Source organism: Octopus bimaculoides, chromosome 18 (genome assembly GCF_046866305.1).
Source record: "Octopus bimaculoides isolate indiv1 chromosome 18, ASM4686630v1, whole genome shotgun sequence".
NCBI lineage: Eukaryota > Metazoa > Mollusca > Cephalopoda > Octopoda > Octopodidae > Octopus > Octopus bimaculoides.
In genome coordinates this window covers 10,032,811-10,048,497 of record NC_142945.1, presented here as the reverse complement: position 1 = coordinate 10,048,497, position 15,687 = coordinate 10,032,811, and the positions used below count along the sequence as shown (strand labels likewise).

General features: G+C 38.5%; 1 protein-coding gene across 4 annotated transcripts in view; it reads left to right on the top strand.

Moving 5' to 3' along the window:
• Positions 1-1,672: 1,672 nt before the first annotated feature.
• Positions 1,673-15,687, top strand: part of LOC106873142 (uncharacterized) — a 54,053-nt gene continuing 40,038 nt past the window's right edge. For 3 of the 4 annotated variants that reach the window (XM_089365700.1, XM_089365699.1, XM_089365698.1), the window contains exon 1: positions 1,844-2,138. In XM_089365700.1, coding sequence (XP_089221826.1) covers positions 2,109-2,138 — 30 coding nt within the window. In that variant the 5' untranslated portion in view covers positions 1,844-2,108. Of the gene's footprint in view, positions 2,139-15,687 lie in introns of all 4 variants that reach the window. The other variant, XM_089365701.1, reaches the window with a different exon arrangement.

The following is a 15,687-nucleotide window of genomic DNA, read 5'->3' as shown; positions in this document are numbered from 1 at the left end:
CGTGAGGAAAACACCAAGCTGTTTCGGTAATTTTTCAGATTAACACCCACACAATCTTCACTAGGGTGTTAGGGTTAGAGTTTTAGGGTCAGGGTTACGGTTAGGGATGGAATTCCCTAACCCAAACCCTAACGAAGATCGTGCGGGTGTTAATCATACCAATACATACATCTAAAGCAGAATATTTTTTCAGGGGCTCTTAAAATACATTTGTGGATCCCCAATTCACTATTTTGTTGCGTGGAGCCCCTCCCCCAACCTTATATGGACTCCCAGGGGTTATATAGACCTCGGTTGAGAACCACTGGTCTAGATAGACTCCATCCAATCTTTCGCGGCAATATACTTCATCTATGAACTCATCATGTTTTCAATCATGGAACTCCTAAAAACGCAACTAGTGTTGGAGCGAGTACTTTTCTCCATGGGCGGCTAGGAAAGAGGCCGAGCATTCGCTCCTAAGACAGATTGTAGAAATGTCTGAGTATCTCCACCTATCTGTCAGGACACTCATATTTTTGAGAAAGGTTCAGAAGTCCTCTATACCCTTCACTGTAGGAAACCTCCGTAAGGTCGACAAATACAAGAAAAAGTGGGACTGACGGTTCGATAACCTTCTCGATGTCTCGCAGGGTGGAAGTAGTGCCGCCTGTGTACCTAGACATAAAATGCACTCAGACTTTTCGGGAGAATTCGCTTGGACATTTTTACAATCGCTTGAACAATATTTCCTGTAAGTGAGAGAAGAGGAATTCCTCGTTAATTTCCAGTGCTGCCAGTTAGACCATTGTTCGCGTAAATGGTGATTATTTGGACACGCTCGAACTGTTGCAGAAAGTTACAGCCTTGACAACATTCTCTGAAGAGTTGGAGAAGTTCACATCGCAGTATGTTAAATAATAATATTAGAAGCAGCTACTTTATTTATCGACACCGAGAAAATGAATAGCAAAGTTTATCTCTCTCTATACACATATGTACTTAATGCACAGTATATAAAACGCTAAGTAGAAAAAAAAATCTATACACTCGTACATACACACTCCAGTGTGTTTACTCTACAGAACGATGATTAACAGAGGCAACGTAAAAGTACACAGTTCAAGCACTACATGTATTTTTCCTAAGTATATGTGTATATATATATGTGTGTGTATGTGTTATACATGTGTATTATTTTCGTATGAATGAAAAAATAGCAAATATAATTTTTTGCATCTGAACCGGCTGATTGAAGTCCTTTTTTATTTTTTTATAAATTATAAACAAGCAAGCACATTTAATTATCGGAAAAATATAAATATCGCCTTAACTCTCTCTAAAGAAGAGGTCAACCACCTACAAAGAAGTCTCTTTCCTTCTCTCGCGTATTCTCGCTTTCACTCTCTACTCGCCTCACTCATACTCATCTGACAAATTCATAAATATCACCTTCTGCGATTGGTTGTTTTATCAGCACTCAGCTAATCAGAAAGCATTTTACAAAGTGGCGGCATATTCTCATGTATCTTTCTCTTTCTCTTTCGTACTTTAGTTACCCTCTATTTACCTCTTACCTCTCTAATATCACTCACTCTCTATATATTTTCAGTCTTTTACTTACTTACTCTATATAAATATAACTTAAGTCTCACACTGTACCTCTTTGAACTCTTTTCACTCACTCCCTCATTTTACTTTCAGTTACTCTGTATATTGCTTCGCTAATTCTCGCTCTGCCTTTTATGTAACTCTTTCTTTTTTTTCTCGGTCAGTCACTCTCTTTACAACTTACTCCTTTCACCTCGTTTCTCTCTTCTTCTCTCTCCCTCTTCTCCCCCTTTCTCTATATTTTTACTATTATGGGTTGGCTTTCTTTTCGCCATATTGCAAAACACGCTATTTATTCCCTCATGATGATGGGGTCTGTCGTGTGCTTTGCACCGATTTCTGCGGAAACCTAATTCGATTTCTCAAATTATAAAGTAACGAACCAAAAAAAAAAAAAAAAAACAACATCGATATATAAGCGTTTGAAGGAGAAAAAATAAGATACATCGACAAAAGGAATTCTAACTCTGACGAAATAATTAGGATAAACAAACCCCCCTCGTTTTTTTCTCTTCATTATGGAAGCCGTGAGGGCGTTCAACAATGAGGTAAGGCGTGTTTCTTATATATATATATGTATCTATCTATGCAGCTATCTATCTGTGTATCTATCTATCTATCTATCTATCTATCTATATACATACCTATCTATGTATCTATCTATCTACCTATCTATATATCTACATACCTATCTATGTATCTATCTATCTACCTATCTATGTATCTATCTATCTATATACCTATCTATCTATCTATCTATCTATATACCTATCTCTCTATTGTTGGTTACAACATTGTGCTGTTTTTATGTATTTGGATTCCTATATAGTTTATCAGTAAGGGAGTATGTCTCATTTGAAATGAGGTAATAATGTGCTATATATATAATATATATATATATATATATATATAATGTGTGTGTGTGTGTGTGTAGAATGTATGTATACGCTATCGACTATTGTTAGAAATTGTAACGATGTTTATTGTGTCACAACAGAATTCCCCTGTGGTTTAAAATGTGAGTCCCCCTTAAATACGGCGTGTATGATTTTCAAACGTGTAGCAACCGGTATGGTTGTTGGAATATAAGTGAAACTACCTTGAATCGTCTATGTAACGCGCGTGTGTGTGTGTGTATATATATACATGTGTGTATAAATGTATGTGTGTATATACATTTGTGTGTGCTTTCCTCACATAACGTACATTTGTGTGTAAAAATATTCTTGCCATAGCTTCATGTAATGTGCCGTCATTATCATCATCATCGTCCATCGTCATTTATTATTTATTTATTAGCAGTCGTGCGTGTATATTGCATCTGTATAAATCCACCGTTGCTATTTTAGCGGCGCCATAGTGTCACAAACCTCCGTGACCCGGTTTCGATTCCAGGTCGTAAGGCCTTTTTTCCTTTCCCCGTATTATTTATGATTCTTTCACTTTCTACTTCCTATTATAGAATGAATCACGTCTACCGTGTAAACCGTTTGTGGCATAGATGCAAAGGCCTTGAACATAGGAGGATGTGATTACTATCGACTACTTTATTTTATCGACACCGGTGATATAAACCACAAAGTTGACCGCGGCGGGATTTGAACTTGGAAAGAGCCATAACAAATATCGTGATGTCTCCTGTTCGAAGTTCTGACGATTGTAATAATCTACTGGTTTCTAATTCAGAAACTAAACCAGTTGTTTCGGGGACTAGGCAGGTAGTCGGTTATACCGCCTTCTATTATAATACTTGATTGGTATTTTTTTATCGATCTCGAAAGGATGAAAGGCAAAGTGCCGGAAGAATATCTCGCATTTTTTTTTCCAACGCTCTGACGATTCTGCTATTTCGCCGTCCTTAATAATAATGGTTTCAGATTTTTTCGAGGGAGGGGGTTGTCGATTGCATCGACCCTAGGGCTCAACTGGTACTTTATTTATCGACCGACCCTGAAAGGACGAAAGGCAAAGTCGAGCTCGAAGGAATTTGAACTCGAAACGTGAAGTTCGATGATATGTCGCTGGACATTTTGTCCGACGCGCTAACGGTTCTGCCAGCTCGCCACCTTTTGATAATTTTCAGTAATTTTGTTGATTACTCTTCCCGCTACATTAAATCGAAGTTTGTGACGATCTGACTGGAAATATCGACCACTAAGTGATTGATAAATAGTTTAGAAATATGGTAATCGTAATTGATTAATGCTATTTCATTAAACTTCTTTCTTTTCTTCTTTTCTTTCAAGCATCTAATTTCAAAAGGAAAGAGAAAGGCGATATGGTCGAGAACGAATCGATCACATTGAGTAACTTGCTACTTTTTATATATTTCGTCGACCTCGGACGGGTGAAATGCAAATTCGATCTCTGGCAAGCGTTTGAACTTTGAAACATAGGATGGATGTGGTGGTGTTAGTGAGGAGGGGAATTAGGGCAGGCGTGGCTGTGTGGTAAGAAGTTTGTTTCCCAACCACATGGTTCCGGGTAGGTTCAGTTAGTCCCATTGTGTGGCACCTCGGACAAGCGTCTCCTACTTAATAGCCCCAAGTCGACGAAAGCTTTGTGAGTATGGTAGACGGAAACTGAAAGGAGAGCCCGTCGTGTATGTGTTTTGTCCCTCACCCAACCACTCGACAACCGGTGTTAGTTTGTCAACGTTCCTATAACCTAACCTAGCAGTTCAGCAAAAGTGGCAGAATAAGTATTGGGGTCTAAAAAGCCCTTCAAGGTGATGCCAGTGACTGAAATAAGCAAATGATAAAAGAAAGATTAGAGATATCTTCAACCTGGCGTTCTGCTCCTGTCTTACTCTTTAATCTTTAATAATGCTGATGGTGATTATGGTAGTAGCAGTTTGTGTTTATATATATATATATATATATATATATATACTCATATAAGTGGGGGGGAAAATGATGTTGTTTCTGCAGTGTATTTATTAGTAAAATAATAAAAAAAATCCCACCTAAAAGTCGAAAGTCTGCTCTCCAACGAATTTATTCTTTTATTTTGCGTGTTTACGGCATCTTCCATATTTTACGACTGTCGGAAAGTGACGTTTAAAGGTCTCATGCCTTTGAGGGGGAAATGATTTCTGAGATCTTCTTGAATCCCAAGATCCAAATCGTGGAAAAAATTCACTGTGTTTTATTTATTTTTTTCTAAGGAAACAAGATTTTTAAATTGTTTAATTTCCTATTACGCCCTTCTCTCTCATATAATATATATATATATATTTAGAGAGAGAGTGATTTGTATAGGTGTATATATATATAGTGTAATATAATTTATACATGTATATAATGTGTGTGTGTATATATTTTTCATTTTATCTAGTTTCAGCTCATGAGCTGTGGCCATGCTGGGGCACCGTATATATATATATATATATATATATAATTAAATAAATAAAAAATAATGTTTGTATTTACATACACACAATATCCTGTATAGGTATCTGTAGTGTACCACCACACCAGTAAAAAAAAAAATATTAAAATATTACATATTCACACAATATATACATGCAATATAGTTTATAAGTGTGTGTGTGTATATTTATGAAAAATGTTGTTCTTCACTACACACACTCACATGCCTTTCGAGTCGGGTGAATCATTAGTGCTGCCTTATATTCGAGGTTTCCACAAGGTGCAAGGTCTCTCAGATATATATATATATTTTTTGGTAAATTCTCCTCTGTTTATTAAATAATGAAAATAGGGAGATTTATTGCTCTTCGTATGTTTTCGTTTCTGACGTCATTTCTATCACAGGGGATAGGCACAAAGCTGAATGTTTTCAATGTGGAATCGAAACCAGGTCACGATGTCTGTTCGCTGATAACTTATCTATTCTGCGGAGCTAGCCCAAGCACGTGTGCATGTGTGACTGTACTTGTAATATATTTTGGACCCTCAATTAGGGACCAAAGTCCTAGCCTGAGAGGAGGGGGCGATAGGAGATTGTAACCGGCTTTATTTATTCTCTTGATGAATACTTAAGCTTTATTTCAATTCTCCTCTCTTTCTCAAATCTTAATCCCTCTCTCTCTCTCTTATATTGCAAACTACTTGATCTCTTTCAGCTAGGAATAGCAGCCGAGTCGCCTTGAAATTAAACTTCTATGCTCTTGTTAAAGGAAGGGCACACATTAGATAATTTAATGCTAAAATGCATTTTGCCCGCGAAAAAAATAAATAGATAAAAAGCCGGTATAATCGTATTTCTGTTTAATTAGGTTTGACCTGGGTTTAACTAACAACTATTGCTATAAATAGCAGTCAAATCTCGTTGAAATCACACACATTACATAATATAATCCTACATATATTTGTGCTTGTAAAAACGCTTACAATCATAGGCTTGCTTTAGGATGGCTACTTTTAGGGGCTAATTAACACCACCCTACAACAATGCTAAATCTTATTTCATTATCTATTGGTATTTAAATTTTTATGCTTGTTATTTAAACTGTTCAAACTTTGTGTGTGTAGTATATATATATATATATATATATATATATATATATATATATATATATATATATATATACGTATTACTGGTTTCTAGGCTGTAAACCGTCCACTTAGCAACAAAACATAAAACTGCTATAAACAAGTTTACTGAACCTAATCAGCTACGTTGGATTTCTACATTAAAAAACAAAACAAAACTGAATAGGTTTTTTTTCTTCCCCCTTTTATGGATATAGATGAACATTATACTTTCCAACATGTTATCACTCGACAACCTGTTAGAAATAGCAGTGAAATTTTCCTAAAAGGAAAGAAGACACGTTTGATATGCAGTTTGGTTAATATTTAATGCAGTCGTGTAAAAGAGTCTAGGACGCCTTTGAAGACCATCAATAGGTCTACTCAATATAAATTGACCGGTAGTTGAACACTATTTGCAACAACCGCCATTTAACTGGAAAATATAAACCTCTGGTTTTCATGCTTGCGAGATTATTTTTTTGGAAATCATTTCGCTTCGATTCTCTTTTTTTTTTAAAGGGTTGGTGAGATTAGTAAAACATGTGACCAACACAGCTGATCTCACCTGAAAAGGTGTTAGGTTAGGGAGGTTTCTCGCTGTGGGAGCGATAAGGAATTATTCCCCTCCCTGTGGATTTCTTCCAGAATCTACTTTATCCAGTGAAGCATAGCGTATGTTTCCTTTGATGTACGTACGTATATGCTCTCGCGTTTATTTGCAATAATTGTGAGGTCTTGAAATAGTTGCCGAGTAGTTAATATTTGAGTCCGGATCATTGTCGATTAAAAACAGATCTATATGAATTAAAGCGTTCTACGATTGCATTATCCGGCAGACATGGCGAAGAGAGAGATAGTGTTTGTTGAGTGTTATCTAGTTACGCATTATACCAAGAATTACCTTCTACCCCTCCCCCCACAATAATCACTCCAGTGTCTCAGTTGATGGCGATTTTGCTGCTGTTTCTAGCTGCTCGACAGACTACGTAGAAGCTACCTTGGGAGCTTGTCTGCACGCGACTTGTGTTGGTGGTGAGTTAAGTTGCTCATGTTGTTTATCCTACAAATCAACTGTGATTCGACTCTGATGAAAAACGGTAGAAAACGGTATTCCAGCTATGAACACCCCCGTCTTATACAGTACATCTTAGTGTAATCTCGCCTCGAGGTGCATGTACTATGACGGTTGCTTTGCAAACTGCTTAGGTTCAGTGTTTGACTGTTTCATGAAATTGTAGTTCCTGCAGTTAGGGTGAGAGCTCACTGTCGGGCTTAAATTTCTATTTTGTTTATATGAACAGTCATGGCGTGTTAGTTATATTCAGTGTTGTATATTATTTGAGTGCAGGCACGACCAAATGGATTTATAACATTCGCTTTGCAGTCATGTCCCCCGGGTTGAGCAGAACGGGCTTGTGGGCGAAATCGGGTTGACAGGAGCTGTGTGGAGGCCCTTCGGATGCATTATTGTATCTGTGTAATCTAAAGGCCCAGCTTTGTCACATGGTATCACCCGTGATTCAACCTGAGAATTCAGGAAGTGCATTAGCAGTAAATGTGTCTGTGGAATACACAGCCACTAAGGACCGCTGTAAGTAGGGTAAATTTTCAGATTAACACCCGCACAATTTTCACTAGGGTTGTAGGGTTTTAGCGTGCGGGTGTTAATCTGAAAATTTACCGTAAGTAGTTCAGTTTGAACGAATGGAATGTTCATCGTCGAAGCCGACGGGGATCCGTTATTGTTATTAAACCTAACTGAATTCTTACATAATGCAAATAAGGCACACGAAGCTTTGTCGGTGTTACTTGAAATTTTAGTTAATCGGTGATGCGGTGGTCGTAGAAAATTTAACCTCATGTTAGCAAGTCAGTTTTTTTTTTCTTGTTCCATTCGACACAGACGTGTAATATGCAACTTTATAAGTACACTTATGTTTTTCTGACTCTTTCTAATTATAAACTGCTGTATTTAACCGTCTCGTGTCAAGTGCACTTTGTAGTGCATGTGTAAAATCGGTGGGTGGGACAAAATACTTTGTATTTAGCTGTCGAGTTATCTCCCTTCCAAGTCAGGAAAATTTTAGCCATTAGCTTTACCATAAAAGATTAAAAAAAAAAAACAAAAAAAAAAACGTTGCTAGCAAGTGCCTGAGCCTGGTTACATGTGCCTTACTTTCATTAATCGCTTTAGGTGTCTTTATAATCGCGGACAGACGTAGGCACTTTACAAGCTTTCCAAACTTCTTAACCTAGTTGAATATCGAAAATGTGATAGATGGAGAGAGAGAGAGAGAGAGTGTATGCGTGGTGTGTCAGTTACACCGGGGCCTGGTGCTTTTACCATTATTTTTTCAGTTGAATAGGCTTGGCTCATTGTGGTACCTTGCTGAAGGAGATAACGCACCACACGGTCCAGGAATCGAACGTGCGACCTTATTGTAAGCTCGACATTCTAATCGCTAGGCAACTAGATCTACTATGTAAGCACTTGAGCTAGATATTGGGGTCGATACGATCGATTAATCCTCTAGAAGAAAGTATTCCGTATGGCTGCAATCCAAACACTGAAATCGAGCGAATGGCATGGCATCACTCACAAACTTTGTCCAGTGTGATATTTGGGTTTTCATCTTCGATTTTTGTTAACCCTTTCAGATACTTATCGAATGATCATTTTTTAAAAATAAGAATTGTTATTGGCTTGGTTCTGGGGATGGGATTGTGTTCCAATGTCTCCTAGGCTCTGAGAGACCCGCGAACAGTTTGCAAGGAAGACATATTGCATGGACAACAAACCTTTTCGAGAAGTGGGTTGCACTAATTCAGGGTTTATTTTCCGTTTGGTGTGCCATTCAGAAAGTTTCGCGGACCGCAGTTTGCCCAAACTTTCAGTGAATTCATGTTCTCACGAGGGAAAGATGGGTTCATTCATTAGGCACAGTCCGTGGCGTGGATACAGTGACACGAGTATTGGATTTACCGGGATACATGACATGTATTGCTGATCAAATGACTTCAATAGATAAGGAGACAACACGTTAGTAGTTCAATAGTTGTTGACTGTGATGGAATCGAATAATGTCTTGCCAATCGATCGGGAAGCAGCCTTCTGTTTTCAGTGTGGTTTAGATTATATCCGTTGGAGAAACAGCGTCGTCCCAAATGTAGGGACAGTCCTCTATCATTGTGTCACTTATGCACGTTGGAAGTATTTTTTTTATTATGCACTTTGGGTCGAGGGGGTGGGTCGAAGGTGTCAGGACAATGACTTTTTTTTAAATCGAATTTTTTAATGTTTTCTAAAACATATGGCGTCAGCAATCGTTTATTGATGACTTCGATCTGTCAACATACTTTCGAAAAATCGTTTGACAACTCTCTTCCTCTGTCTGTTTAAAAGTTAATGAAATAATCTGGATTATAGGCGCAGGAGTGGCTGTGTGGTAAGAAGCTAGCTTTCCAACCACATGGTTCCGGGTTCAGTCCCACTGCGTGGCACCATGGGCAAGTGTCATCTACTTTAGCATCGAGCCGACCAAAGCCTTGTGAATAGATTTGGTTGACGGAAATTGAAAGAAGCCCGTCCTATATATATATATATATATATGTGTGTGTGTGTGTGTCAAGTCTTGAAGATCCCCCCCCCTCCCAAGGCCTTTCTGAAGCAGAATTTTTTTGAATGGAAATACCAGTGAAGTAAAACTTTAGCACCAATACAGGTGATTAAATTGATATCAGGTGTTGCTGTTTTCGGCTCTGCATATGACAGGGTCTCACATGTCGTACAGTTTGTTGATATTGTTAGCAAGGACTCGGTATTTCGTTTTGCAGCCATAATGATACTAACAAGTATATTAAAGGTTTAAAAGTCAGTAGTGTGCCTTACTTTAATGTTAGCAGTGCGATGTTTCCATTTTAAAGCTTATCTCCACAGATTTTCTTTAAAATTTGGAGCTAGCACTATTGTACTGGCTCCGAATTCTATAGAAAATCTGTGATGAACTGAGATCGTCGAAACAGTTACTAGTTATATGCTGGCCGAAAAAAAGGAAAGAAAAAAAAAAGACTTGTTATGGCTTAAAACTCCAGCTTGCTTACCAACCACATGGTTCCGGGTTCAGTCCCACTGCGTGGCACCTTGGTCAAGTGTCTTTTACTATAGCCTCGGACCGACCAAAGCCTTGTGAGTGGATTTGGTAGACGGAAACTGAAAGAAACCCGTCGTATATATGTATATATATATATATATATATATATATGTGTGTGTGTGTGTATGTTTGTGTGTCTGTGTTTGTCCCCCCTAGCATCGCTTGACAACCGATGCTGGTGTGTTTACGTCTCCCGTAACCCAGCGGTTCGGCAAAAAGAGACCGATAGAATAAGTACTAGGCTTACAAAGAATAAGTCCCTGGGTTCGATTTGCTCGACTAAAGGCGGTGCTCCAGCATGGCCGCAGTCAAATGACTGAAACAAGTGAAATAGTATTAGTTTTGACCTGCGGTTAAACAAGTGTACAACTGCGTAGAAATTCTATCATGCGGCTGAGATACACATAAGCTGTGTTGTAACATAATTAGAGAGAGTGCAGAAAATAGGTCCAAGGAAAAAAAAAAGGCCTGGTTTATTTTATGTCGCAATTTGTTTGTTTTACGATTTTAGCTTTTACTTCCTACACACCGATGAAAGAAATAGGTCGTCAAATATGTGGATCGATTCAGTAGTAGTAGTAGTAGTAGTAGTAATAATAATAATTGTAATAATGTTTACCTCTTCCTCCATTCATACCGTATTCAGACTTGAAGTAAGCTTGTCTGTATTGTGGGAAGTACGTGTCGTTTTCACCGCCATTGCGATATGTTTTTCTTACCTTCTTAAATTATATTATCTATTGCTAAGAAGTTTCTCCCTACATCTGGCAGGTCGTTCGAGTTGAGGCCCCGTTGCCGCTTCAGACCTGCTAGAAGTAGCAACGACATTTCCCTCAAAATCACACTCACCCGTCTTAATGAGATGAAGACGACTACATCAGTCCATTGATGAACCACGTGGTTTTTTAAAAAGAAAACCGGAAGTGTTTGCTTTGTCCGTTCGCTTATATTTTTCAGTTTTAATGACCCACCACACAATCTGTTAAGCAGATTTAAGTCGCCTTGTCAGCTCTTTCTCTCTCTCTCTCTCTCTCTCATATCCTGTTTATCTACTTAGCGATTTATTTTTACTTTAATTGCCAGTTATTCTTCGTAAATCTCCACCCACACACACACACACACACTAGTGAACTTAGCACATTATAACTTAGCACATATTTGCTTGTGGAAAGGCATGAATGTCACAGACTCCCTAATTACTACCTGTGTATCTTGAGGCGTTGTGTCTGTAAGAGACAAAGTGACGGAATGGTAGTTATAATGATACTTGTTGTAACGAACGATTACTGCTGCTAATTACAGCTTATTTAGCACAAAAGCTTTTTATCCTATCTTTTCGTTATTTCAGTCATTGGAATGCGGCCATGCTGGGGCACCACGTTGATTTTTTTTTTTTTGTTAATCGAACAAATCGACCCCAGTACATATTTTTACAGTTTATTTTATCATTGTCTATCGGTCTCTTTTTATTGCTCGGTTACGGGGACGTAAACAAACCAACATCAGTTGTCAAGCCATGGGATTGTCGGACATATATGCATCTCTCTCTCTCTTTCTCTAAGTATACACACATCACGGATTTTTGGACAAATCTCCCGTTTACCACAGTGGTTCTCAACTAGCCCCCTCCCCTAAGATTTCAGGCCTTGTGCCTAAAGTAGGAAGGAATAATTATGTACTATATTTAGTTTAACATTGATTGATACAATCACTTGTTTGGGTATATCTATGAAATGTAGCAAAGCTTTAATATTCTATATTCATAAGGTGCCTAGAGAAGAAAAGAATATTATGCCAGGTGAGACGCTTAGCGGTATTTCGTCTGTCTTTACGTTCTGAGTTCAAATTCCACCGAAGTCGACTTTGCCTTTCATCCTTTCGGGATCGATAAATTATCAGTTGCGTATTGGGGTCAGTCTATACATTGCAGTGGTGTTTAAGTCTTTGGCCTGAACCTAAGTTAATAATTTGTTTTTTTTTTTTTTGTTTTTTTTTAATATTGTGAATACCTGTTGAGTCAAATAAATCAAAATCAAATCGAATCACAATCAAATGGAAATTGTAGTTGTGGCCGATACCAGTGCTGGTGGTATGCAATAAGCACCATTCATGCGCGGGTCGCTGCCAGATCCACCTGACTGGCTCCCTGTGTCAGTGGTACGTAAGAAGCACTATCTGAACGTGGTCGATGCCAGCCCCTCTGCCCCGACCAACTCCTGTGCTGGTGGCACGTAAAAAGCACCAACCGAACTTGGCCGATGCCAGTTCTGCCTGATTGGCTCCCATGCCGGTGGCACATAAAAACCACACACTACACTCTTACAGTGGTTGGCGTTAGGAAGGGCATCTAGCTGTAGAAACATTGCCAGATCAGATTGGAGCCTGGTGCAGCCTCCTGGCTTGCCGGTCCCCAGTCAAACCGTCCAACCCATGCCAGTATAGGAAACGGACGTTAAACGATGATGGTGATGACGTTTGCAACTTTGAAAAAAGAAAAAGGAAGCACAGTTTTGCTGAAATAATTCCAATTATTGCCGACATAATCTGGCAAAATCCTGGAACCATAGTTGTTATCATAGCAAGGAGTTTCTGTGATCTGTGGCTCGGAACAAACAAATTAACCTGCAGCTATTAAATTGCTGCTGCTGATCGGCTAATAACCATACATGCAGCAATTTATATTGCCAGGTGAATGAGAATATGGACGTTCATTTTGCACATGTGGCATAGGGGTGTGTGTGTGTGCATGTGTTACATGAGACAAAGGTGTGACTTTTTTTATTCTTTTACTTGTTTGTCATTTGACTGCGGCCATGCTGGAGCACCACCTTTAGTCGAGCAAATCTAGCCCAGAGCTTGTTCTTTGTAAGCCTAGTACTTATTCTATCGGTCTCTTTTGCCGAACCGCTAAGTTACGGAGATGTAAACACACCAGCATCGGTTGTCAAGCAATGTTGGGGGGGACAAACACTGTGTGGCACCTCAAGCAAGTGTCTTTTGCTGTAGTCCTGGGCTGACCAAAGCCTTGTGTGGGTGTATGTATATCTATATGTATATATCTGTATGTGTATGTATGTCTGTCTGTTTGTCTGTGTATGTGTATGTATATCTGTGTATGTATGTATATCTATGTGTATATCTGTGTATGTATGTATATCTATGTATATATCTGTGTATGTATATATCTGTGTGTGTACATGTGTGTGTACATTATATATATATATATATACATACATATATAATGTACTTGACTGCATATGTATGTATTCATTGCTGACTGTTGCGATGCATAGGGATTGATTTCAATGAATTTTTATTGAAATTGGATTTTCTGATCTGCACACAACATTGCTTTCATGAGTCAGTCCTAGTAACTGGTTTACTGATGTAATAATACTCAATGCTTAATTCATTGATGAAGCTCATTTTCTACCCTCCCACCATTCCTCAGCAGAAACTGGGAACACTCCAGTGATGTTACAATTACATGTTTCCATGGGTAGCTTATTACAATTATTGATACAGTTCTTAGCTAATCTCTTGGCTAATCCCTTGTGAGCAACAGCAAATCCATTTCTGTTTTATCTTTTATTTGTTTTGTCATTGAACTGCAGACATAACTGGGGCACTGACTGGAAAGGGTTTTTTTAGTCAAACAAATCAATTCCAGTAATTTTTTGTTTTGTAAGTCTTTTGCCGAACTAAGTTATGGGGGATGAAAACCTACCAATATCAGCTGTGGAGCAGTGGGGGGGGGTCAAACGCGTGCATGCTTTCTCTCTCTCTTTTTCTCTCTCTTTCTCTCTCTCTCTCTCTCTCTTTCTCTCTTTCTCCCTCTCTCTTTCTCTCTCTCTCTCTCTCTCACACGCTTGAATCCGCACTTGCAGTCTCTCACTCACTCGCAGTCTCGCATTCACTCACTCACTCACTCACGCTCACTCATTCTCGCACTCATGCACTCTCTCAGACATGATGGGCTTCTGCACAGTTTCCATCAGCTATATTCACTCCAAAGACATTGGTTGGCTTGATTTCATCATAAAAGATAATTTCCCTAGGTGCTGCACAATAGGGCTGAACCCAAAGCCACATGGTTGCAAAGAGTGCTTCTTGGCCACACGCTGGATGAAATACTTGGCGCTATTTCGTCTGCCGCTACGTTCTGAGTTCAAATTCCGCCGAGGTTAACTTTGCCTTTCATCCTTTTGGGGTCGATAAATTAAGTACCAGTTACGCACTGGGGTCAATGTAATCGACTTAATCCCTCTGTGTGTAGCCCCTTGTGGGCAGTAAAGAAATAAGAAATAGTGCCAGAGAAAATACTTTGAGGCATTCTGTTATGTTGTCTTTATATTCTGAGCATGGCTTAGTGGCTAAGCTATTTGGCTCATGATTGTAAAGTCATGAGTTCAATTCCTGGTGGTGCATTATGTTTTTGAGTATGACACTTTATTTATTGTTGCCGCAGTCCACTCAGCTGGCAAAAATTAGTTGCCCTTGTAATTTGAAAAGCCTCGTTACACTGATTCTCTTTGAGAACGGTATGCTTGTCTATGGAGTGCTCAGCCACTTGCATGTTAACTTCATGACCTGGCTGGTCAGTTGATCATATCAACTAGAAAACTTGTCATGGTAACTGATGGAGGGCCAGGCCAAGTTTTCATCTTGCTGTGATCAACTTCCCTTTCCAGGCTCGATATGAAATAAGCCCTAACAAAATGCTGAAGAATGAATTTTAATTAGACATACATTAACGTTACAACTACAGACTTTGTTTGAGGCCTTATCCTGCAGTCATGGTTCTATAATTTAGTTTCATATCGTTTATCTGGTCTTCTTGCATGTATGCATCCAGTGACTCTGAGTTTTGTTTCTTTATACTATTGTTACCTAATTATCTAATTATTGGTATGTTAACCATTCTTCTGTGTAAGTGTGTGTCAGCCATTGACATTTTCTTCACCTTAGTCTCTCTTGATGCTTTTTTGTCACTGAAAGCAATTAAGCCCCATATAAACATTATGGCGATTGAATTATTACAATGATTCATAATTCAATTAGTTATATGATTGGGCAGACCATTTGGTCCAAAAGCTGATGTTTGAGTTGACCCTAGTGTGAGTTTTTTTTTATTATTATTATTTTTCCTTAATATATTTTTAACTAGAATTACTTGTTTTATTGATCGGTCTAAATTCTTTTTTTTTTTTTATTTTCGTAACATTTGTAAAGGACGAACTAATCGACGCAAGTCTGCAACCAACCGAATCTGTTGAAAATGTAGATTTTATTCTGGTGTGGAGAGTAATTTAATTAAAACTAATTCTAAGTGTGCTTTAAATTGGAAAGCTGTTTATTTATACGTGTCTAACTTCCATTCACAAATTTCAGCTATGTTTGTTTGTCTCTCGCAACTCAATTGTTCTATTCAGTATGACCACTGACCC